At 48.8% G+C, this 25,207-nt stretch overlaps 1 protein-coding gene across 2 annotated transcripts; it reads left to right on the forward strand.

Annotated features, from left to right (window-relative positions):
* Positions 1-2,569: 2,569 nt before the first annotated feature.
* On the forward strand, positions 2,570-23,257 carry SFT2D2 (SFT2 domain containing 2). 2 transcript variants are annotated; one of them, XR_014146417.1, is made up of 9 exons: positions 2,570-2,734; positions 7,577-7,663; positions 7,895-7,980; positions 11,478-11,559; positions 12,944-12,979; positions 13,068-13,126; positions 14,702-14,756; positions 15,012-15,041; positions 17,829-23,257. XR_014146417.1 is itself a non-coding variant. In XM_006735644.3 (8 exons), exons 1-8 carry the CDS (start codon positions 2,672-2,674, stop codon positions 17,866-17,868), a joined length of 483 nt encoding a protein of 160 aa, XP_006735707.1. In that variant the 5' UTR covers positions 2,573-2,671; the 3' UTR covers positions 17,869-23,257. The 2 variants fall into 2 exon arrangements, 1 of the variants encoding a protein (XP_006735707.1); XM_006735644.3 differs by lacking the exon at positions 14,702-14,756 and having other exon boundaries at positions 2,573-2,734.
* Positions 23,258-25,207: the final 1,950 nt, after the last annotated feature.

Here is a 25,207-nt window from a genome sequence, read left to right on the forward strand (position 1 = left end):
TTATTGGGCGCCTGGGTGGCTCAGTTGGTTAAGCGACTGCCTTCGGCTCAGGTCATGATCCTGGAGTCCCGGGATCGAGTCCCGCATCGGGCTCCCTGCTCGGCAGGGAGCCTGCTTCTCCCTCTGACCCTCCCCCCTCTCATGTGCTCTCTCTCTCTCATTCTCTCTGTCTCAAATAAATAAAAATCTTAAAAAAAAAAAAAAAAGAAAGAAAAAAAAAGATTTTATTTATTTATTTGACAGAGAGAGAGACAGGAGAGGGGGAACACAAGCAGGGGGAGTGGGAGAGGGAGAAGCAGGCTTCCAACATGGAGCAAGGAGCCGGGACCTGAGCCAAAGGCAGACGATTAACGACTGAGCCACCCAGGCACCGTGGATTTGTCTTTTACCGAATCACCCCCACGGTTCCTATCCCACTGGCCCTCTGAAGCAGCGTGTCCACACTGGTGGTGGTACAACCCACAAGCCCCGCACGTTCACATGCCTTTTGTTTCAAGGGCAGAAGGCAGGACACACGGAGAAGCAGTGCCCTGGGGTCTAAACGGTGTTACTTGTGAGAGGGGGCATCCTGGTGCTAGTGCCACATCTCAAGTAAGAGAAGAGCCACGTGTTCTTTCACACATTTGTGTGTGTGTGTGTGATTTGCAGGCTCCCCTACAAGCATGGGCCGAGAGGAGAGGCCATCCTGCCCAGTTCTGAAAGAAATGTGGCTCTTACGCTTGAGCTGAGATTACAGATAAGGCCTTTCTGAACAAAACCTCTTTTACTGTGATGAGTGGTGCCTGGCTGGCTCAGTCCGTGGAGCGTGAGACTTTTGATTTCTGGGTTGTGAGTTCGAGTCCCACGCTGGGTATAGAGATTACTTAAAAATAAAATCTTCAAACAAACAAACAGCCTCTTTTACTCTGATGAATGCAGGGAGTGGAGGTGGAGGAGGAGGGCAGACCAATTGTCTTACCCGGTGGACAAAAACAAACCTATCTATACCTGCTGACTTGCACAGCATGGCCATTTTAAGTGTTGCCCATCTGCCCATCTGTCTGTTACAATTCACACAATCGCAAAAGCAGACACAAAGTCTCTCATTCACTCATTCATTCATTCACTTGATGGTATTAACTGAGCACATCTTCTAGGTGCCTTTCTGGGTTGGCAGAGTAAAAAAATGACTGGAACTGTGAGGACTCACAAGGTATAGGGGACAGACTTGAACATGAATAATGGCAACAGCGCGGGGTTTAAAATGCTATGGGAGGACAGAGGAAGGAGCAACTGCCACGTCAGTGTGGACTGGGCTAGAGGAGGCTTCAGGGGAGATGGTGGAGTAATACTAGCTTCCATAGATGCCACAGAATGCCTGTCATGTTCCAGGCTCTCCTCACATACTGTCACGTGTACTTCCCACAAAATCTCTCAGAGGTACCCGTTTATGTCCATTTTACAGATGAGAAAATTGAGGACCAGAAAGCTTAGGTAACTTGTTCAGTGCCACATAGCTGGTAACTGATGGTTCTATAGTTGCACCTCCCAGATCTTCCTAACTTCACAATGGATGAACTTTCCACCGTGTCTTGGTATTTGAGGAGTCTTGAAGGATGTGTAGGAATGTACCTGAGTGGAACAACGGCGTAAGAGCAACAGGGGAAAAACAACAGCATTTGTTATTGGAGATCTGAGATGTAAACGAAAATTGTGGCAGAGCATGTTTGAGTATCTATAAAGATGAGGTCACATGATTACAGCCATCTGACTGACTTGAATAGGGTCCTGTGCAAATCCCTTTTGCCTGGTTGATTTATAATTCCCAAGAGGCCCAAGTTCTAGGTAACATCTAAATTCTCTCCTCCCAGACACACATTCCTACTCTTTCACAAGTGTTCTTGGAGAGGGGGGCGGTGAGGGAGACAGCGGGGAGATTCTCCAGTGTGTGCTCCCCACAACCTCACTGTGGATTTGCTTTTCTGAGCCGATCTAATCTTGAAGTTAGCTTTCCAGACATTCCCCAGGCAGCAGTCCGACATGCGAGCCTATGTGTCTCCGGCCCTGTCCTGGGGGTTGCACGGGCGACACGGATTCTCCAACCGGAAATCATTAGCGCTGGAATCCGCTTCGAGGGCGGCCCAACAAGCTACTATGCCTTTCTCCACTCCCTCATCCAAGTTCTACCCTCTCCTCGAGTTTCTGCCCAAATCATACCTCTAGAAGCATTTTCAGTTGGGATCACAGGAGCTTGGTCTAGACTTTTTAAAAAAATCGTTTCACTTGAGACCACCTGGAATAAGTTCCATCTAGAACAAGCGCTGTGGCAACATTAACAAGAAAAACACTCCTGTGCCCGGTAGGCACGCAGCGTTTGTTGACTGAACTCAGGAGGGCCGGGAGGGGGGCGGGTCCGGCTTCCACCCGGGCGCGGGAAGGAGGCCAGGCCGCCGAGCGAGGCTGGGCGGAACTTAACCCCCGCGCCCCCAGGGCGTCCCGCCTCCCGCCCCCGCGGCCGGCCCGTGAAAGCGGCGGGGCGCCTGCGCGGGCGGCCGCCAGGTGGGCAGGTACCTGGGCGGGGCGCGCCGTGGTTGGCGGCCGGCGGCGGCGGACCCGGCACCCGGAAGAGCCGCCGACTCCGCGAGTGCAGCAGGGGGCTGAGCGGGGCTGCGTCGTGTGGACCCGGCCCGGGATGGACAAGCTGAAGAAGGTGCTGAGCGGCCAGGACACCGAGGACCGGGGCGGCCTGGCCGAGGTGAGCGCGCCCCGGAACCGTGCGGGACTTCCAGGCTTTCCTGGAAAGCCGCGCCGCGCCCGTGCGTCCTCCCGGCGGCGGGCCCCGCGCTCCCCGCGCCCCTGCAGGTGCCGCGCCGGGCCCTCCGCTCCAGGCGGTCGGCCTGTGCGTGCTCTGTTGCCCGGCGCCCCCTCAGCCCTCCCCGCCCCAGCGGCCCACTCGAGAGGGCGGCGCCGGAGCAGAACCCCGGGAACGCCCGCGGGGGCGGGCGCCGTCCCGGCCGGTCCCTCCAGCCCCGCCGGCCTCCCCGAGCTCCGGGGCCGAGACGGGCAGGGCGGGCGGGCCCCGAGAGCCTGGCGGAGGGAACCCGCGTCCGGGTAGGTCGCCTGGGCCTGGCGACGGGCCCGCAGCTTCCCCTGCTCGCTGCCGGGGTACGGCGGGGCTTAGTTGTCGGTGTGACACTCCCACCCGACCTTGGGCACCTGTCGTTGTTGTGACGCGTCTCCACCGCGGACCCGTGAACTCCCGGAGGGCAGGGCTCACTCTTGTTTCTTTGCGCCCCCAGTCCGTCCGTAGACGCGGCAGACGCCCAGCACGTCTGGGACTGCCGGCGCGTGTTTGTGTGACTGTTTCGCTAGCGAGGCTGGGTCGAGAGGGAATCTGGGCGCTCGGGCCGTGTCTTCTAGAGCCACACAGAATGATCATTTCCTGTTTCGAGTGCTTTTTTTCGCTCTTGTTTTTGTTTTCCTTTCTGGATGACAGAATAACATTTTACTTTTTGGTGTGTATTCCACGGGCCTCAGTTTCCCCAGCTGTAAAGTGAGGGTGTTGAACAAGAGACTGCGGCTTCTTTCAACTCGAAACCCACGTTTTCCTTCTAACTTTAATCAGTGTCTCTCGTGGTTTGTTCTCAGCATCTTCTTTCACCCACTTTGGTGGTTGCTGATTTTTTTCTGCATTTTGTGTGATACTGGTACCCCCTCTGTGAGATCTCAGAACTTGTAAAGCTTACTCTCTTAATCCTCACTTTGAAGAAGCAACACTATAGGAATTGGAATTGAGTATCATAGGAATTGGGGTCTTATTTTTTTGACATTTCAAAACAGCTCTGTGGGTTCCTTTTAATTGGTTGCCTTTATTAGTTGGTCAAAGCTCAGGAGTAATTTCATGCATTTTTTTTGTTTTTCATTTCTGGCTTCTGTTATGAACTGCCAAGTCAAACCCCAGACCAGGCCTGAGAATACCCGGGTAGTTGACAGTCATGTGGTTCTAAAAGCATTATGCCCTGTGGACTGTCATCACGCTTTTAGGAGCAGCTAGGGTTCAAGAGGGAGACACTTTATCATCCTGAAGGCTCTTGGGGGGGAGTGTTGACAGCGAGATGATGCAGATATTATATATTTAGAAAAAAACCATGAAGCAGACGCGTAAGAGTGAATGATTAGTGCAGATTGAAGATGTAAATGCTGAGTTTGTTTTTACCTACAATGGTGCATGCCTGCGTTGGATGCAGTGAAGGGCTTTAAAGTGTTGTAGGCTCAACCACGTCTTAAATCTGTTTAAAAAAGAGTAGGTGCTGCTCTCTTGTGAAGTAGTGTTGTCCGTTTCCTCTAAGTGTGAGATTCCTGTTTTCATACATCATTGTATGCCATTTCCTGAGTCCCAGACTCCTGAGAAACATCTTGTAGCTGGCTGAATTCATTTTCAGGATTGTTTTTGGCTTAATTTTTACTAATTCGGGCCTCCTTTAAAATGTTGCTATTGACTTGATTGTTTCACATTTCCCATGGCTTTGAAGCTGGCAAAGAGAGTTGTGTGCTGAAGTTTCTGTTTTGTGTGGTAGATTGGACTACGTGGCCTTATGGGCTCTTCAGATTAAATTGTCAGAGGTCCCGTAAGTGAGTGCTTTTCAAATTTTTATCCTTTTAATGTAAACAATAAAAGCATGGCTAGTTCTGTTTCTCCTACATATGAAACTGGGTATAAAAACGACTTGGCAGGGCCTAATCACCAATACCCTCCTGACGAGGTTTTTAATTGATACCTCACCTTCATAAATCCGCCTTCAACCTTTAGTTTTAGTGGGCGTATTTCTTTCTTTCTTTTTTTTTTTTTAAAGATTTTATTTATTTGAGAGCGAGAGAATGAGAGAGAAAGAACACATGAGAGGGGATAGGGTCAGAGGGCGAAGCAGACTCTCCGCCGAGCAGGGAGCCCCATGCGGGACTCGATCCCGGGACTCCAGGATCATGACCTGAGCCACCCAGGCGCCCCTAGTGGGCGTATTTCTTAAAGTATAGGTTTTATTTTTTTCATAGAGGATTCCAGGGATGAGGAGGGAATGAGTGGTACCTGGTTTGAAAGCACAGGTATGAAGCAGTATTCATTTCTCACCGTCTTCTGGTTACCAGCCCTGTTTCCTCAAACAGCTCTTAGCTTTACTTCATTTTGGCGAGCACCTTTCTTCTCTCCACATCCCCAAGTCAAAGGGACCTTTGTTCCTAACTGCCAGTCAGACAGCTTGGGTGCAGATCGCCTGTAAATTCTAGCCAGGGACTATTTTAGCTACTCCGATTTCCAGAAGGTGCCCCAGCAGCCATGAATTTAGAGAGGCGTTTTATAAGAACTGAGTTTGTTTTTATAAATTGGCAAAAAGAAGGGCTTAGCCTTCACTGAGTCCAGCCGGTGAAAGAAGTGCGATGACACAGAGTGGGAAGACACGGTGATGAAAGGTTATCTGCGCCCCCTCCCCCCATTTTGCCAACTAGGGTGACATCTGGGTGGAAATTCAGCTTGAGGGACTTGTGGAGCCAACACTTCCTCCTTTCTGAAGGAAGAAACCAGAACTGTGTCCTCTCGTCCACGAGTTTGATTTTTACGAGGACTGGAACGTGGAGACCATATTTAGTTCTCTAAATGCCAAGGCCAGCTCACACTTGACACTTAACCTTACGGATTATCCTCTTCACAAAAAAAAATAATAAAGGTCGAATCTCTTAAAATATCCCTGTTGGTGCCAAGTGGTGCTCAAGCCATGAATCCAGTCCAGTTCTGCTTCGACGCTTTTCTCCCCGCGTGCAGCTCACTTCTTTTTTTCCACCTGGCAAAGTAAGTTCTTTGTTTCTTGCATGAGTAGGAGTGGTGGCTTCTGATTTTATTTTCTTCTTGGTGGGAGGTTGCCCATGTTAGTCAGAAGGCTGACCTGATTGTGGGGGCTGCCAGTGCAGCCTGCTAGCAGCGTCACATGGCTCATTTGGGAGGTGAGCTGTGCCTGAGCACGGAACCAGGTGGCCCGTCTGTCAGGTCCTGACACCCTGTTCCCACGGCGTGGTTACCATCCCCGATGGCGCCTTTCTGTGCAGTGTCCTGTGGTGCCCCGTGTTTCCGCAAGTGCTGTGTGTGTGGTGGGGGATTGCAGTGTCACGAGCCCACTTTAAATATGTGTGAACAGGGTCGCCTGGGCGGCTCAGTCGGTTAAGTGTCTGACTCTTGATTTCGGCTCAGGTCATGGTCTCAGGGTCGTGAGATCAAGCCCAGCGTCGGGCTCCGTGCTGGGTGTGGAGCCTGCTTGGGATTCTCTCCCTCTCCCTCTCCCTCTCCCTCTCTAGAGAAGATAAAAAGTGTGAATAAATGTGGTAGGAGGAAAACCCCTTTTGATAACCTGCCCTTAAGACTGCCTTTCTCCTGAATGGAAATTAAGCCGTCTGTAGCAATGCTGGCCACACCCGGGAGAGCCGCTCTTCCTTCTTTCCAGGCATCTGGTTTGACAGGAAGTTTGGAGACAGGGCTGAAGACAGGTCCCTGAGCTGGGAGCAGTCAAGGCCGAAGGAGTTGCCAGTCCGGTGTCCCTTGCAGCTTCTGCCACCGCCTTCGTTCATCAGGGAGTGGAAATGTTACTGGCAGCTTTCCCCCACTGCCGGAGGGAGACTGTGCTGGCCACACGAGGTGAGCCTGGTGTGAATACACTGGGTTGCCTGGGCAGGAGGCAGGACCTTTGGTCTCAGTGGCAGCTGTCTGTCCCCAGCCTGGAGCAGCTGTGGCCACTTTCATGATGTGGACAGACTAGGAAGGTCTCTGGCGTAAGTTCCGGGCTGTCCTCTTTGACACGGGGGGAAAACCCTTGGGAGCTACTTGCAGGCTCCCCTGTTCTAGCAGAGTTGTCTTGGGAAAAGTTGGCATCCTCAGAGCTTTACTCTTGGGAGGGGTTAGTTATGGTAGCGGAGAGTCAGACGAGTAGGGCCGTAATGAATTACCTAGGATTTGTATCACGCTTGCGTGACTTGGCTGATGCCAGCACCCCAAAGCTCGGCATGAATTGATTCAGCTCAGGGCCCTGACACAGATGAGAGCCTTAGTCCTTCGGCGTCTCAGAGATGCCGGTAGGAGTAGCTACTGCCCAAGTTGGGCTGGTTGATGTAGGCGACCATGCCCGGTGGATCCAGCCCCGAGTGCCGGCCCCCGACCGGCCCCCGTTTCCTGGGTCCCTGCCTGGCGGAGCTCATGGCTTTCTGGTTGTCCTTGTCCGGCCCGGGCTGTGTAAGGGCTTGGGCTACTCTAGGGTCTACTGCCTTGCCATGCTGTGTGTGAAATGGTTTGTGCTTCAGGTGGAGAGTTTCCAGCTCTGGGGATGTTCACCTAGAGGCTCGGTAACCTCTTATCTGCTGCCAGAGAGGAGATTTGTGGCTGGATAAGGAGCCGGCTTCCAGGACTCAGGAGGGCTCTTGTAGCCATGAGTGAGTCGGATTCTTTGTTCCTGCCTTCCGCAGGTCAAACTCACACGCTCAATCTAATTATGTGCTTCCCTTGTTTCTGGTGCTTAAACATGCATATACGTGTATGTAATCCATTTTTTAAAAATTTCAGGTTGTTGAGGCATCTTCATTAAGCTGGGGTACCAGAATAAAAGGCTTCATTGCATGTTTTGCTGCAGGAATTGTCTGCTCACTGCTGGTAAGATGTCCCTCCTCTCCCCTGGTCTTTTTCCCACCCTGTTCCTCCTTCCCTCTGTCTTTCCCCTTTTGTCCACCTCCTTTTCTCTTTCTCTTCATGAGATGCCTGGATGAGAGAAAGAGGGAGGTACTGAGGAGGGTGGGGAGGGGACTGGGTGTCTCTGTGCACTCTTGGCTGTAGACTGTCGTAGGAGGGGTCCTCTGTGCAAACGCCCTGTGCTTTATCTTCCAGGGAACTCTTCTGCTCTGGGTGCCCAGGAAGGGACTATACCTCTTTGCAGTGTTTTATACCTTTGGTAACATCGCATCAATTGGGAGGTAACAGGTGTTTCTTTTTTTTTAATTTAACCATAGCCAATCACTGGATGGGAAACTGGGTGTGGATTGTGCTTGAGGGAGGTGAAGGAGGATGCTTTAATAGTTTTAAGGATTTGGTTTCTCACCAAATGTAGTAAAAATACATCATATCCAACTTTATCACATAAAGTTAATTAATGGTAAATGCTAAGAACCCTATGCTAAATTTCCTTTTAAAAAATTACTGAAAAGGGGTGCCTGGATGGCTCAGTTGTTAAGCGTCTGCCTTTGGCTCAGGTCATGATCCCAGGGACCTGGGATTGAGTCCCGCATCAGGCTCCCTGCTCGGCGGGAAGCCTGCTTCTCCTTCTCCCACTCCCCCTGCTTGTGTTCCCTCTCTTCTTGTGTCTCTCTCTGTCAAATAAATAATAAAATCTTTAAAAAAAAATGTTTTAGTATTTTTTTTTTTTTTAAGATTTTATTGGGTGCCTGGGTGGCTTAGTCAATTAAGTGTCTGACTTTGGCTCAGGTCATGATCTTGGGGTCCTGGGATCGAGCCCCATGTCAGGCTCCCCATTCAGCAGGGGAGTCTGCTTCTCTCTCTCCCTCTGCCCCTCCCCCTGCTTGTGTATTCTCTCTCTCTAAGTAAATAATAAATAATTTATTTGAGAGAGAGATTGGGTGAATGAGGGGTAGGTGGGGAGGAGCAGAAGAGGGACAAGCAGACTCCGGGGTGAGTGCAAAGCCCGACATAGGGCTTGATCCCACAACTTTGAGATCATGACCAAAATCAAGAGTTGGACATTTAACTGACTGAGTCACCTGCGCATCCCAGTATTTTGTATCTTAGTTTATTTTTTTTAATTTTTATTTTTTTAAAGATTTTATTTATTTTTTTGAGAGAGCGAGAGACAGAGACAGAGCATGGGGGGGAGGGGCAGAGGGAGAGGGAGAAGCAGACTCCCCGCTGAGCAGGGAGCCCCGCCTGTGGGCTCCATCTCAGGACCCTGAGATCATGACCTGAGCCGAAGGCAGATGCTTAACCAACTGAGCCACCCAGGCGCCCTTATCTTAGTTTATTTTTGAAATCTCCTGGGATAAAGTTACTGTTGAGGTTTTATATATGAGGGAACCGTGGCGGCCCGTTTTGCATGCTGCAGGTACACAGATAGCCCAGGTCAAGTGCAGTTCATGCTTCAACCACACTGTGTGCAGACAGCAACAGTCCTGCTCCCAGCTGGGAGTGCTGGCCTGACTTCGGCCTACATGGCCGCCTGGAACCTGAACTCTGTGACCTTTCCTCTCCTGTCGCCTTCCCTTGTATCTCAGTCAATGGCCTCAGAGTCCTGGGTGTCCAAGCCCCGGCCCCTGTTATTACTCACCATGGCTTGGTGCCGACCCCTTCCTGGCTCCTTCCTCTTTGTCTCCGTGGCTCTTGTCCCTGACCATGGGACTCACGTGCTCAGTGACTAAGCCTTGATCACACCCTGGGCTGGGCTCTGAGCGCGCACAGACATTGCTGCCGAGGTGGAGCCCACCGGTCGGCCAGACAGACAGACACGTGAACTGATAATACAGGGCATGGAGAAAGAAGTGCTCAGGGAGGGGCAGCTGCTGAGATCTGACCCGGGGAGCCAGGGAGGGCTTTCTAGAGATGGTGATACCTGAGCTGCTCTTAGCTCTGGCTCGTATCACTTCCCATCTGAACTACCACAGGATTCCTCTGCTGGCTTCTCTGTGTCCTTTTGTGTCCCTCCAGGCCATTTTCAGCATTCGGTTACAGCCCTGGCTCACTCTCTTTAGCGGTACCTCATTTCCGCCACAGGTGTGTGCATGCAGGAGAGGCCCTTCGAGATGTGGCTTTACCCAGTTCCACTCCCCAGCCAGGCCGACCTGCATTTCCCCAAACGTCTTTGTGTCTATTCTGGGGCTAATTTCTCTGCCTAGAATGCTGCCCCACCTGTATCTCCCTCTTTGTGCCCTACCCCCCTCATTTTGGTGAATTCTTGCTCATTTGTGACGACTTGGCTCAGAAATCACCACTCCTATGAATCTTCTCCTCGTTACCTCTCCCCACCCCCACCCAGAACAATGACCTCTTCTTTCATATGGGACTCTGTATGTCCCAAATACATTTTTGTGACAGCACAGATAGCATTTTATTACATTGACTTGTTACAAGTCTCTGAGCCACTTGACAAGGGCTATACGTCTGCCTTGCCTGTCCCTAATTCTCCCCAAACCTAGCTCTGTTTTTGGCTGGAAATGTTAACCAAATGATTGAGTACACGACTCTGGCTACCTTCTAAAAACTTAATTTATGAATGCTTATGATAGTAAATGCTGGCTCTCAGAGATGTCTCATCTCGCCTCTAAAGCCCTCTCAAATACTAACTTTTGGAGGGTTTTGCTTTGGGCAGACAGTGTAGGTTTACTGTTGAGTCTATAAATAGAGCATAAGTACTGGCGTGTGTTGGTTAGTCTAGAAGAACTATTTAGCAAACCCTAATAGGGTCGACTCTTGATAGCACTGCCTACAGAAGTACTAAAGGGAGCAAATGATTATTTCCAGGGTGTGTCTAGGAGTTTATGGCTTTACCCATAATCTGTTACTTTTTTTTTAAAGATTTTATTTACTTATTTGACAGAGAGAGGGAGAGAGGGTGGGAGGGAGGGAGAGAGCACAAGCAGGGGGAGTGGCAGGCAGAGGGAGAGGGAGAAGCAGGGAGCCCGATGACATGGGGCTGCATCCCAGGACCCTGAGATCATGACCTGAGCCTAAGGCAGATGTTTAACCCACTGAGCCACCCAGGCGCCCCTATAATCTGTTATGTTTTTGTATATATGCTGCATTTAATTTTTAAGGCCAGTCTTGGCTCTTGCTTCTTGTTCAGTGTTGGCTAAGAGTGCAGCTGTGAGTTCTGGTTGAAACTTAATGGTACTTCAAAGAGAGGTAGACTAATTTTTTAAATTTCTGTTTTTACCAAATACCCGGTAGCTAATGCTAAAACTCTGGCTGTTACAGGGCTTTAGGGGTGAGCCACCTGGGGCATTTCTTTCAGGAATCTAGAGACATGACAGACCTAACCCTCGGGTTCGGCGTGAGGATCTGCTTGGGTTACTGTCCCACACAGCCCCCTCTCAAGTTCCGTTCACACTGAAAGTGCATGAGGGATGCCTTTCGGAGCTTTGGATCCAGTAGATGGGGGTTTGAATGCTGGCTCTTCAAGTTCCTAGCTGTGTGGTTGTGGATAAGTAAATGAACCTTTCTGAGCTTCATTTTCTCATCTCTGAAATAAGTAAGTGTAATAACATCTAACTTACAGAGTTGCTGAGGGATGGAATGAGGTCGAGTATGTCCTATCTGGCATTTAGCAAACACTGAACAAATCATAGATGATATGATCGGTAGAAATATTCTCTGGAGACTATGAAAGAGAGTGAAGCGCTCTACTTTTTAATATCAGCAACCTAAACCTGTCATATGGATGAATGGCTTGTGTGTGTTTGCCTCTCAGCACTGTCTTCCTCATGGGGCCAATGAAGCAGCTGAAACGAATGTTTGAGCCGACGCGTTTGATTGCAACTATCGTGGTGCTGGTAAGGCCTCCCTTTTAGCCGCACTTGTGAAATGGGACTTTTTATTTCTGTGGCCTGGAGTTTTTTTCGTCTTTAACCTAAAAACCTCTTTTCTTTTTCCTTTCGTCTCGACTTACTCCGATGCCTATAACCACAGAGGAGACATAGGGAGAATTCTGCGTCTGATCATTACGCCCTTGGTGTTTCACTTGGTGTTCGGGTTCTGCCAGCGCTTGCCCCCCCGCAGCGGGCTGCTCAGAGTAGCCACACTGATGTGGATGAGGTCCTCCTGGACACTGGGGAAGCCACACACAGGCAGAGCTTAGAGGGAGTGACTCAGAAACACAGGCTTCGCCCCCTGGAGTGGGTGTCTGGTCTCCCGGAGCGGGCTTGCTCTTCCCTCCGCATTATCTGACTGATGTTTGTTTCCATCCATATTTCTGATGCGGGTCTGCGCTCCTCGTGGCCCCTTCTCTCTGTTCCCTGCTTGGACAGCACAGTGCCTTCATCTTGTCCCACCCTCCTGTCCTGTTGGTTCAAATGCCCCTTCCTCCTCTGGACTGCTGCCTTCCAGACCACATTCGCTGGCCTTCGGTTAAAATTACCTTTATTGCAACATTTGGGACTTGATCAGTGCGCTTTTAGTTTTAGTTTTAATTCTGTCCATGTTGTTTGTTCAGACTTCTGTTGTGAGTTCTCTAAAGCTGTGTCCACGTTTGCTGTTCATTGCATATGCACTGGCCCAGTGCTGGCCACAGAAGAAATACTTGGGGCGTGTTTATTGAGTAGTTACCCTATAGATGGACAGAGAGGACGGGCATGACCTGCAGCTCGAGTGCCATTGTTCTTGGCCAGCCCTGGGATGTAGATGGTCCGGACAGGTCTCTTGTAGAAACAACTTTCTAAGAAAGGACTCAGGGAACGTGTTAGGTGACACATAAACAACCGACTGCCTGATGTCTCGTGTTACTCTTCGTCCTTGCTTGCCTTCTCTGCTCCAGACACAAGTGTTTTTGGCAGGGGTTCAAATACAGAGCTGTGTGTTCGACCAATGTTAGTGCGTTTGAATGAAAAGATGGATGGATGAGGGGTGGACCAGGTTTTATTTTCTGGGCAGAGAATTTGGGAAAATTTGAAAGTTGAAGAGGATCCATTTCTTTTTAATCTACATCCGATCTTATTGGCTGGTTTCATTTCATCGGGATTTTAACTCTTCTGCTAAACATGGGTGCTCACGTGGGTCCAGCGCTTTGAGAGGGAGGACAGCTTTGGTCGCTGTGATCATCACAGAATCTGGTTACTGTGTGGGGATAAGTCTTGTAAGTTTGCCAAGAATGGCGAAGTCTTAACAGTATTTTTCTCCATGTTGTCACTGTATTAATTAATGTTTTTCCTCTCTCTCTAGTTGTGTTTTGCACTTACTCTGTGTTCTGCCTTTTGGGTAAGCGTGGATTTTCATTTTCTTGAACCTTTTTGGCTTGTGCCTCTTGTCGCACACACTGTGCGGTAACCGTCCATTTTTCTTTCAGTGGCATAACAAGGGGCTTGCGCTCATCTTCTGCATTTTGCAGTCCTTGGCCCTGACGTGGTAAGTGATGTTTTAGTCTCCTCCCATGTCGCTGTCTGACTAATGCAGCGGAAGGAGATAAAATCCCACAGGGTGCGGGGGGAGGATAGAAAAACATAGAAACTTTTCAAGTTAAGAATTCTCAATTATGCAAGTGAAATCAGACTCCAGAGCGAAAAGTCTGTGGACTCAGCCCCGTGTCCAGTAGATGGCATCAGTGGTCTTGGGTGGTTGGCGGAGGCTGTTTGCCTGCTGCAGTGTTTGTTTTTTTTTTTTTTTTTTTGCGGGGCTCTTGGTTGATTTTGAGATGTCATAAATGTTATTCAATCACTTCTGTCTGGTAGGAGCAAGGACAGTGAAGTATTATGGGGGCTGGTAGAAAGAGGCTTGTGAGTCAGATAGATGTTGAAGGAAGGCGAGTGGTGAGAAGTGATGAGCTGCATTTGTGATGGGATGGATGATTTAGCCGAAGCACAAAGAGGGAATTGTCAGCAGGAGATGAGGGACAGTGAGTGATGAAACGGAAAACCACGTGGCCGTGGGCAGTGCGATCGACAGGTGCCCTTGCAGGCTGTTGGCAAGACCAGGGGGTGTAGCTCAAGAGCCACGCATGGGGAAAGGGGCGCTGGAGACGTCGTTACTGGGGGCTGCGGATGGGGCTGTAGGTTCCGGTCCAACATCAGAGTGAGAGCGGTTCTGGCAGGCATGAAATTGATGGCTTCTGAGATGTTGCTATAGTCCTTCCAGAGTTTATGAAGGGATGAGGCCTGCCTGAACAGTTTCCATAGAGATGTGCTCATCTGCTTCTGAAAAAAAAAATGTTTTCTCTAGTGCAAAGGAGACAGGACTGAAAGTTTTAAAGCCTCCAAGGATCAACTGTACTCCTATGTGGTAGAAATGGGGCTTGAGGCTGCAAGCTGAGAACCCATCCCTCCCTTTAGTCATTTGGGACTTTTGAATAAATACACTTCTCAAATGCTTTTTGGAATTTACTGTGTTCACAAGTAAGTGAGTTTTGTACATGGGGAACGTAAGAAGAATGATGGCCTGATTTTAATGACACACATGTTTTGGGAATAGGTACCAAAAGACCTGGTTTGATGGCTTATATTTCTATTTTGCTTTTTTTCCCCAGGGGATGAACTTGGTACTCAAATGTACATCCCTTTTTTTTTTTTTTTTTTGCTTATAGACTGAATTTGAAGCCAGTTTTCAGAGGTTTAGCGTTCATATGGGCTCAAGCAAATGGCAGTATTCACTCCAACACTGACTGTGTTGTGTTTTTCTCAGGGCTGGTCCTTTAGTGTTGTGGCCTCCTCCCTGCATGGGCCTCCCTTGGGTGAGGGGCCTGAGCCAACTGGGATCACCAAGTTATCTTTGGGCTTAGGTTCTCGAAGAATCATAGCTTGCTTATATTTTTATCCATAGTATAGTTGGTAGTGGGTTTTTTTTTTCTTTCTGTTCTCTTTTCTCTTCTTTTAAAATTAATAGGAGCAGAGCAGAAAATTATCCCATTCGGATAGAAGTTCATTCTGTTGAGGATTTGTAAAATATTAGAGGATAGCTGATCTGGGTTTTATTTGGTGTTGTTTTTAGAATAGGGCTCTGTGCCATCCCGATATGTGGGATCTGCTGACCCTGTGAGGCTGAGGTGATGGTTACCTCCACATGGGCCTTTTGCCCTTCTTCTCTGGCCACTGATGACACCTCCCCCCCCCCAACCTGTACGTGTGGCGTGGCGTGTGTGTTCACGTGTGTATGTGAGTGTGCATGGGTATGCGTGTACCCCCCACGCTGAGGAAGGAGAGGGTCTGGGCCCATCATGGCAGGTGCCTCATGGCTCGGGGCCCATTCCTTCCAGTGATTCCCTCCATCTGATTTCGTCTCTTATTTGTTTTCATTGCAGGTATAGCCTTTCCTTCATACCCTATGCAAGGTAAGACTGTGTTTACTACTGTGACTTCTGTCACTTGGGGATGATGGTGTGTTTGCAAAGGGCCTTTGTTTTGAGTGCTTTCAGAGAACACATATTCTATCTTCACTAAAGTTCTTTTAGACAAAGAGGTTAAGTGTTCTATACCTATTTTATAGATTAGTAAGCTGAGGGTCCTCTCCACCCCCTCCCCTCCCTGCAGTACAGGGTGATAGGCATTGGCCCAGGACCACCAGTTCCAGTGGCATGAACATTCTCCTGTGATATGTAGTGCGCATGGGCACCCAATCACTCTTTGAACTTGTAGCTTTGCGGAGATCTTCTTAAAGGTGAATATCACTCTAATATCCCTGAGGAGGAGGTGGAGGGATCCAAGCTCATGCTTGTTTTCTTGCAGTGTCCCATCGATGAGAATGTTCCAGAAGAGTTTATGAAGGGAAAGTCAACAGGGCCAGGACTCGGAGGACCAGGGTTTCCTAATTAGCAGTGTGACCTTGGGCAGCTCACTGGACCCCTGTGGCCTGAGTCTCAGGGATAAGCAGAGTGGGCTGGGCCAGGTCATCCCCAGAGGCCCCTTCCAGCCGCCACACCTCCTTTATTTATTTATTTTTTTAAAAGATTTTATTTATTTATTTGACAGAGAGAGACACAGTGAGAGAGGGAATACAAGCAGGGGGAGTGTGAGAGGGAGAAGCAGGCTTCCCGCTGAGCAGGGAGCCCGATGCGGGGCTCGATCCCAGGATCCTGGGATCATGACCTGAGCCGAAGGCAGACACTTAACAACTGAGCCACCCAGGCGCCCCTGCCACACCTCTTTTAATTGGCCCTTTCAGGGATGGGCCTCTCAAAACTGGCCATGTGATCTTTGCTGACTCTGCTTTCAGGCAGTGGTTTAATTTCCATACATCCCTGTCATTACCTGTAGCTAAAAAGCAGCTTTTCTTTAGCTGTGTTGAGAAGATGAAAAATTGCATGGGAGCTGGGGAGGAAGAAGAGCAGGCTTGCATCTTATGTGCTCAACTCCAGTGCTGACAGTGATTTGAAGATGCTGGGGAGTGTCAGATGAGAAGTTCGCAAGCTCATCACAAGCTGCGTGGCTTGGGAATAAGTTCTAGGGGGATAACAGGAAGTACTCTGCTGACCAGCCAGTTTGGGGGGATGGTGGCTTGTCTGGGAAGAGTATGGGTAGAGCTGTCTTGGGCTACTAGGTTTTTATGTGAAATAAGTCAGAACCTATCATCCCTGAGCATCCAGTGACCTATTTATCAGTTTGCCAACAATTTGAATGTATCCTCATGCCGGTACCAGTTCCATAATTTTCAGGGTCCAGTGCAAAACGTAAACGTGGGCTCCTTGTTAAAAAATGATAGAGGATTTCAAGATGGCAGCCTCAGAGCATTAAACCAGAGGCGGAACCCTTGAAGTATGGGGCCCCGTGAAACTGCACACGTCTCTGACCCATGAAGCTGGGCCTGCTTGGTGCCATTCTTCAGGGCTGCAGACTTGACCTGGATTGGCATTTATAGAGCTTAGGCCTTTCCCACAGTGTTCCACAGGAATAGTGGTTACATGGTAGAAAAGGGTTCCATGGTCAAATAAGTTTGGGAAGGGGTTAAGCAAAATTAGATGGGTTCCTTGTTATGCAGCTTTCCAGGTCCTTTGATAATGTGTGTTGTTAGCTGCCATGAGGAATCTTTTTTTTTTTTTTTTAAAGATTTTATTTATTTATTTGACAGAGAGAGACATAGCGAGAAAGGGAACACAAGCAGGGGGAGTGGGAGAGGGAGAAGCAGGCTCCCCACTGAGCAGGGAGCCCGATTCGGGGCTTGATCCCAGGACCCTGGGTTCATGACCTGAGCCGAAGGCAGATGCTTAACCAACTGAGCCACCCAGGCGTCCCTGCCATGAGGAATCTTATTTGGTTGTAAAACTCTTTCTTGTGCAAAGCATCTCCTGAGACTACAGTGTAGAGCTTATCTTAAGAAATGCTGCTCTAGAATTATCTTACTGTTAAAGCACCATGGCCACCCATGCAAATGCATTCATTTACCTCTCCCTCCCTCCGTGACTACCGGGATCCTTGGCGCAAGTGCAGCTGGGAGCAGAGTGACAGAGTCGGGGTGGGGAGCCCTCATACTAGCCACACGGGGTGCCTCAGATGGCCGTGCTTGCTTGAATAGGACAGTAATTGATCGAGCACCCACTCTTTCCTTGCATGCTGTGCAGTGACTTCTGGGACAGACCTAACAGCAGGTTAATAAGTACTCCGTCACTACAGAGAGTCCCCTGTGCTTGGGAACTCCTGCAAACTGTCCCTTAGCAAGTTCCTGCTGTTTGGAAGAAAGGCCCGAGTGACTACCCGATCTGATGTTTTCAGTGCATCTGGTGATTCCGGTTGACATTAAAGTGCACAGTCCTGTGTTCTTGGTTTCTGATAACCTCTACTTTCTTCTGGTCTTTTCCTTTGGTTATCATGAATAGCTGTCTGTTATTTGATACCTACTCTATTCACTGTATTAATTCCTGCAGTTTGTCTTTAGGGTAAGTGGGACATCCCCTTTTACAGATGTGGAGTTTAAAACTCAGTAAGACAAATCACTTGCCCATAGTAATACCGCTAATGTTGAAGCTGATGTTTGATGCCAGGGAGCTCGGCCCCACAATCTAGGTGCTCTCTGCCCCGCAGGATGCTACTCTGGGTGCCCAGGAAATCTACAGGAGGGTCTTTACCACTTACAGGGGCCTTTGGGGTGATGATCTCCCACTGATGTTTGTGTGTTTTCCTCCTAGGGATGCTGTGAAGAAGTGTTTTGCTGTCTGTCTTGCATAGCACATGGTCAGTTGTGCAAGGCTTTGGAAGGCGCCGTGGACGGAAGCTGGTGGACAGTTTTGTAAATACCTTCTAAACCTCTGTCTTACAGACATGTGCCTTTTCTCTTGCAGCAGTGTGTTGCTTGTGATCTGAACATTTGAGGGTAGCTTTTGGAGGCATTGTTGTGGTCCCAAACCCAAATGTCTGTAGCATGGTATGAGAGGTGGGTTCTGTTATCTCATGGGGTAGATTATTCCTCATGCACCTGTTTCCTCTTTAGATGAAGTGTTCCACTGAAATTTCCTAAATAAAAACCTTGTTAAGCAGCGGCAGGTCAGCTTGGGAGCCAGGGCTCTTCTGGGGGTGACAGGCAGCCCCATCAGAGCTGGCAGGGGTACGGTCATAAGGGACAGGGTTTTGGGGTCTGCGGGGACTTTGTGGACTTGCCCTCAGCATGGAGAACCGCCCCCCCGCCCCACCCGCCTCACCCAGCGTGGACGTGCTTCTGCTCTGGGGTCTGCCCCCCCGACAGCTGCACACAAGCCCGTGGAGAGCCTGCTCGTAGAGTGACCTGGGAAAGGAGCACTTTTTGGGGATATGTGTTGTTTTTAAATCTGCATGTTGGCTTTGTTCTTCTGATTCCACACCTGACGATGGAATGTATCTTCTGACATTCCGTGCACTCTTTTTCTCTCGGGGTTTTCTTTCTTTCTCCCCCTCCACGTAGCTTTTCTCATGGCCTCCTGGAACTGGACTGGGGACGAAGCATGGACAGAACAGACACTGTTTTCTTTTGCACAAGAGCTGACGGGAGGGAAAAGTCTTGCTGCTTTCCACTCTTTTTTTTCTTCCCCATTATTTATTAATGTTGCTTTTAAACTGATTCTGTTTTCCGTTCTCCCCTGGAACGGGGCCAGGGTAGAGTGGTGGGAAGGCAGAGCCCCATTGTGGGGCCCATGGGAAGGAGGCACGCCTGGCTGGTGACCTTTCAGCGGTGCCAGGGTTTCCACCGGAGCCCGCGCTACAGCACTGGGGGTGGGACACCGTGGGTGGCAGGGGGCGCGCATCGCAGCCCCTGCCTCACCACGCACGGTGCTTTGTGCCCGGGATTCTGTCTGGTCCCACAAGAGCCTGGTGACGAAGTGGCGATGGTTATCTCACTGGGCAGTCAAGGAGATCAGACTCAGAGAGGTCAGCAGATTGCCTCAAAGCCACAGTTGGTGGCAGAACTGGGCCCGGAGTCTGGGTGCCCCAGCTTCAGTCCCCTCTGTGCCCCCGTGTTTCCCGGGCTGGCTCTGGAGGCACCTCCTCTGACTGTTCTGCCTGTTCTCATCAGCCAAGCCTGTGCCTTTTCTGCTCCCAGTCCCTTTACGTCACTGCACTGTCTCCTGCCCAGTTTCCCTTTTGGGATGCTTCCTCCTGGTTCTGTGGGCTCTCCGTTGTTCAGTTGTGTGCCCTTGTAGCTCCTTGCTGCCTGACCAGCATAAATGCCCTATCTTGATTGCCAGAGTTCTTGGCATTGCGGGGCCTCTGAAGCAAGCCCACAAGTGAAATCTCTTTGGGGTTGCCTTTCTGTTCTTACCCAGGTCTAGCTGGCCCGCTCGGGTTCTTGCTCTGGAACCTCCACACCAAAGGCTGTGGTCCACGTGTCGTCTCCTTGCTTGTGGCCAGTTGCTAAGTTCTTTGTCCTGTTGCAGCTGAGACCTCAGACCGGCTAGCCTTTTCCTCTGAGCTGGGGAGCTGTGAGCAGGTCTGAGAGGCCTAGAGTGAGGAGGCAGTCTCACCGGGTCCTCTCTAGGCTATGGAGGGCACCCTGGCTTATCCTGAGGTTCCTAACCTGCCTTCAGCCAGGAAGGGAAATTATGTGCTACCCTCTGGCTTTTGTGGAGTTCTTTTACATCTGAGGCGTCCCTCGGAAATAGCTCAGATCTTGGAGGCACTCTAGAAAGGGGCCCAAAGGAGATCTGGCATGTCCATCGTGCCCTCTCGTAAGAGCAGGTGTGGGGCTAGCCTGTCTCTACGAGCTCCAACCAGCCTGGAGTAACTAGAAGGCTGAACCCTCTGGCCCTTTGCAATGTCTGGACTTGACATTGTGGGACATGAGGTCGAGGTGCCTTTTGCGATGTCACCGGGGCTGTGTAGCATAGTGGTAGTGGATGTGGGCTTTGACGGCACACAGGTTTGGGCGTGAGTTGTGGTTCGGTCACATACCGGTGTCAGGTTGAGCAAGTTACTTAAGCTCTGGCTCCCTTTAAAGACAACAGAGGTAACAGCCACTGCTGGATCACTCTCCATCAGTGAGCTGTGCGTCAGGTGCTTCGCCTGGAGCCCAGGGGACGGAGACGGTATCTCAGGAAAAGGAAGGTGTTATTACTACGTCCCAGAAGTAACCGATGACCTTTGAAGGTGGCAGGTGAATGTCTCTGACCATTAACTTATCTACAAAATATGTATCGAGCATTATGCGTCCAGCACAGTACTGTTGCCACGCCTGGTCTCATTTAATAGTCACAGTGGCTTTGCAGGCTGGTGGTCCTGTTTGCCTTGCTGAAGAAACGAGCTGCCTCGGGGAGGGTAGGCGTCCCTCCAGATCTCACCAGTAGAGGGCGGTGGTTCTTGTGTTAAAGCGCCTGCTTTGCCCTAACGCGGGGCCTGTGGCCAGTTTGCACAGACCGCTCCAGCCAGGACACTGTGGGCAGCTTTTGGATGATCCTGCCATTCGGGATCTTCCAGACTCCTGCATTTCCGTTCTGCCACCTCACCCTTTGGTTTTCCCTGTTTGTTTTTGCCTCCTGCACGGTGGGAGAAAGAAGAAATCCATGTTAAAGGTGCTGAAAGCTGTTACCAGGCAACAGCGCTAGTTTGCAAGCACCGTGGTGGACGAGAGAGTGGGGAATTAGGGTTCAGACCCTGCGGCTGGCAGGCTGGCAGTCCCGTCTTGTTCCTGCAACACCCCCCCTCCCCCCCCCCCACTGCTGGGGGAAGGAGAGGGAGAGGTCGTTGCGTTCTTGCAGTGAAAGGAATCATTCAGGCGACTCTCTCAGCGCTGCGTACTCCCTGGAGGTGAGGTGGTGCCTCCAGCTGCGTGTGAGGCTCCCTCTGTGGGTGCTGTGTTGGGCGCTGTGCCGCTCCCCAGGCCCAGACAGCTGTCTCCCGGGCCCCGGAGCCTGCCGTGTGACTCCCTGCCGCCCGTGTCCCTACCTGGGAGGTTCCCCTTCTGCCGACCGTGCTCCTGGGCAACTCTGGCTGCCAGATCCTGTGTGTGGCCATGCCCCTGGCCGCTGCTGCCCAGGCCCAGCTGGAGGTTCCGTTGGAAAGTGGGACACCATCCCCCGTGGGGCATTTCCACTGGGTTGACGATCTCAGTGCTCCTTCATTCTGTATGGGGACTTCCGGGGGGGGTACCCCCCAGCTGCCCCCTCCCTCCTACCCTAATCAGGGTACGCTCAGGGAGCAGGAAATAAAATCATGAAGTGCATCTAAATAAATTCCTTTTGGACACTTGCATTGGAGAAGATGATTAGGAAGTGGGGCATATCTTGAGAAAAGGGTGTGGGAGGTACTGGTTTAGCTGCTGCTGCTTTTGACAGCTCCAGGAGAGTGACAAGTGTGGCGGTGTGACGGTCGGGGCAGTGAATTAGGCAACTGAGCTCAGCCCATGGCTGTGCGTTCCCTTTTCTGTGGGGCAGCCCGCACCAGGCCCGCCTTACCTTCTCTTCCTTCAGACGTCTGACTGGAGTCAGCTGCAGGATTACAAACTAGTTAAAAATTCACAACCCACCCTTGACCCTCATTTTCAGCAAATAAATGAAAAAAAAAAAACCCATGTTTGCTCAATTTTTGGCATAGTTTTTTATTTTAAAATTTAAAATTTTTTAGGATGTTTTAAGGGGTAGTTTTTTGTAGATAGCAGTTTTTAAAAAGCTAACAGACCCACAACTGAAGTTAAATACAGATTTATATCTGAAACTCTTGATAAGATATAAAAAAAAGAACTTAGATTTAGAATTTTATTTTGTTTTTTTTGGAAATTCTTATTTAAAAAGTTAGTTGGGAGGTTAAATCATGTGACTTTAAAGTACCTTCTCATTCATAGTTTATGAAATTCTGAGATCTTGAGCATTTTCAGTCAAAGAGAAAACTGTTGTGCACTTTATTTGATCCCAGTTCCCTCAAAGATAGGCTGCTTAGTTCCACTTTGGGCTATTTCCAGGTCTACCCCAAAGGCGTAGGTGACACTCCCAGGTCCCTGGTACACTTAAGCTTTGTTGTGGGGTGCTCAGGTTTCTGTTGAGCAGAAAGGCCTCGCGAAGCTTGGGCCGAGATCTCGCACTAGAGTTGGTGAGCATAGCCCCGTGAGGCAACCCTTGGCTAATGTACATTGACAACATAAAATTCCATTCTCTCGAGCAGGAGCCCATAGGCTAATAATGGGCTTAGAAATGCACAAAATTTTTCTCTGGGTGGGATGAGCTGAGAGCAGAGAAGATTGAGTTCACTAGGCAGGTGCTATATCGTCCTCTCATGGACCAGACTTGGCTATTTGAAATGAAAAATCCATCCACAGCATTGTAGTAAACAGCTAATGCTGAGGTACGTGTTTACAACGTGTGTTGTAAACACGTGTTTACTACATGTGATAAATAGTACGAAAAAACCCCATACATCACAGACAAACATTCCCTGATATAAGTGGGCTGCCTGGGCCTTGTGAGGTATCCTTTACGACCAAATGAAGACTGGTATCTAGGCAGAATGTTGTTCTCTGTCGAACTTCCATACTGCCGGTAATGAGCCTTATTCTAAGTACAAGCAAACCTTGTATTTGTAAAATATCCTAAAGGAGAAGCATGGTTTACATTCAATTTTGCAGTCTTTCTGCTACGAGAAGTGTTTATTTTGCTTTTTTCAATCTGTTTACTTGATGTAGCCGCTTTGAACAAGGAAAGGAAAAATTTAAAATCCTCTCAACTCTGTTCTTTTGCTGCTTTTGTAAATTCTGATTGTGAAGTTGGGGATAAAGATGTTCAAAAGCCCATGGAGAATTTACATGCCTTCAGAACACTGTGCCTGTTCTAATATGATGAGCTTTTAAAAAATACTTTGTTAAAACATGAATCAGTTTTTGTAGTTGTACAGAGATATTCAACTAATTTTGAGTGCTGGTGATTGCATAACTGAATTTTGTATATCCAAAAATATATTCTTGTGTGCTACTTTTCCTACCTTGAGATTCTATTTAATACAACAAATGTTTTCTTTTTACTGATGCATTTCAAAGAGAAAGAATTTTGCTGGTAATTAAGCTGTTTTTTTCCCCCAAGACATCATAAAACTGTTCTTAATTTTTCTTGTTTTGCTTTTTCTTTCCTTCTCAATAAATGATAGCATTATGATCTTTAATAAATCTGGTATTGTCTCTTATTCATATTTGTTTTCCCAGGAGTCACTAAACCAAATGAAGGTTGTATGACTACAAGAAAAGACCATGTCCTTATTTTTCAATTGTAGTATGTAGCATGCGTTGTAAACACTTAAAGTTGTTTTTGAGCTAAATTGGTATGTAGTCCTCTCTTTCCAATGACGTGGGATAACAGGGTCTAAGTTTTGAAGATTTTTGAAGGTAAGAAATGTCAAATGTTTTATTTTGGAATATTCCTACACACCTACTTGGTTTAATCACTGCGTAAACTGGGTTGTCAAATTAGTATAAAGTTGTTCATAAGATTTCCATATTCTTTTAATGTTCCAAGATTTAGAGTCAGGCCATTCTTTCTCTGCTGATACTGGTAATTTGTATCTCCTTGCTTTATCTTGGTCAGTCTGGTTTGGGGTTTATGATTTTATTGATCATTTCAGAGACAAACTAGTTGAAAAGATTTGAACAGACATTTTACAAAAGAAGTATATGAATGGCTAGCATACACGTGTAATATATACTGTGTTATCCTGTAAGTTGAAAAAACAGGTAAAACCCAACTCTAGACCAAAGCTGCATTCTTAGGTGGTAAAATTATATTGAAAAGTAGGATGTTATTTGCATAAAGTTAGGATAGTGATGGCTTTTTGAGGTATGGAGAGGTTTAGTGATTGAGAAGGGACACTGTGGAGGGGGACTCTGGGTGATGGTTGTCCTATTTTTTTTTTTTTTTTTTGAGAGAGAGAGAGAGCTTGAGCAGATGGTGAGGGGCAGAGGGAGACAGAGTGAGACTCTCAAGCAGGCTCCATGCTCAGTGCAGAGCCTGACATGGGGCTCGATGCCACGACCCTGAGATCATGACCTGAGGCAAAATCAAGAGTCGGATGCTTCACTGACTGAACCACCCAGGCGCCCCTGTCCCATTTCTTGATCAAGTGGTACTTACAAGGTGTTCACTCTGATCAATCATTGCACTATGTTTTTTTGTGTATGTGTGCTTTTATGATGTGTTATATTTTATAATAAACCTGCTTTGGTTTCATTGCTTTTCACTATTTTTTTTTTTTAATTTAATTGGTTTCTTTTCTTACCTTTATTCCTTCTTTCCTTATACTTACTTTGGGTTTAGCTTAACTCTTGTAGCTTTTTAAGGTAGGAGCTTAAAGAATTGATTTTAGATTTTTTTCTTTTTTTTTTTTAAGATTTTACTTATCTATTTGATAGAGGGAGAGCACAAGCAGGTGGAGTGGCAGGCCAGAGGGAGAGGGAGAAGCAGGCTCCCCACTGAGGAAGGAGCCTGACGTCGGGCTCGATCCCAGGACCCTGGGATCATGACCTGAGCTGAAGGCAGCCGCTTAACCAACTGAGCCACCCAGGTGCCCCTAGATCTTTTTTTCTAATATAATTTAATACTACAAATTTCCTTCTGAGCATGGCTTTAGTTGCATCTCACAAATTTTGATACGTTTTCATTTTAATAAAGTACAAAATATTTTCTTTTTTTCCTTTTTCCTGTTTACTACCATCTACCTCTGGACTACCTGCTCAGTCCCAGCTCACCACCCTGCCTTCCCTCCCCTCTTCCTCCCCCTGCCTCTGGCTTCACCACATCCTCACCTCCCCTGCCTCTCCTCCCCTGCCTTTCCCCACCCTCCACTTACACCTCCCACCCCATCTCCACCCCCTACCCCTCCCAATGGCCCAGTTCAAAATACTTGATTTCCTTGTGATTTCTTCCACCCATTGATTACTTAGATGTGTGTTTAATTTTCAAACATTTGGGGATTTTCCAGATACCTATTACTGGTTTATAATTTAATTCTTTTGTAGTCAGAGAACATATTCTTTTTTTTTTTTTTTTAAGAATTTATTAGGGTGGGAGGGCGAGAGCATGAGTTGGGGGGGGTGGGGCAGAGGGAGAGGGAGAAGTGGACTCCC

This window comes from Leptonychotes weddellii, chromosome 6 (genome assembly GCF_054177405.1).
Source record: "Leptonychotes weddellii isolate Sample4059 chromosome 6, ASM5417740v2, whole genome shotgun sequence".
NCBI classification, from domain to species: domain Eukaryota; kingdom Metazoa; phylum Chordata; class Mammalia; order Carnivora; family Phocidae; genus Leptonychotes; species Leptonychotes weddellii.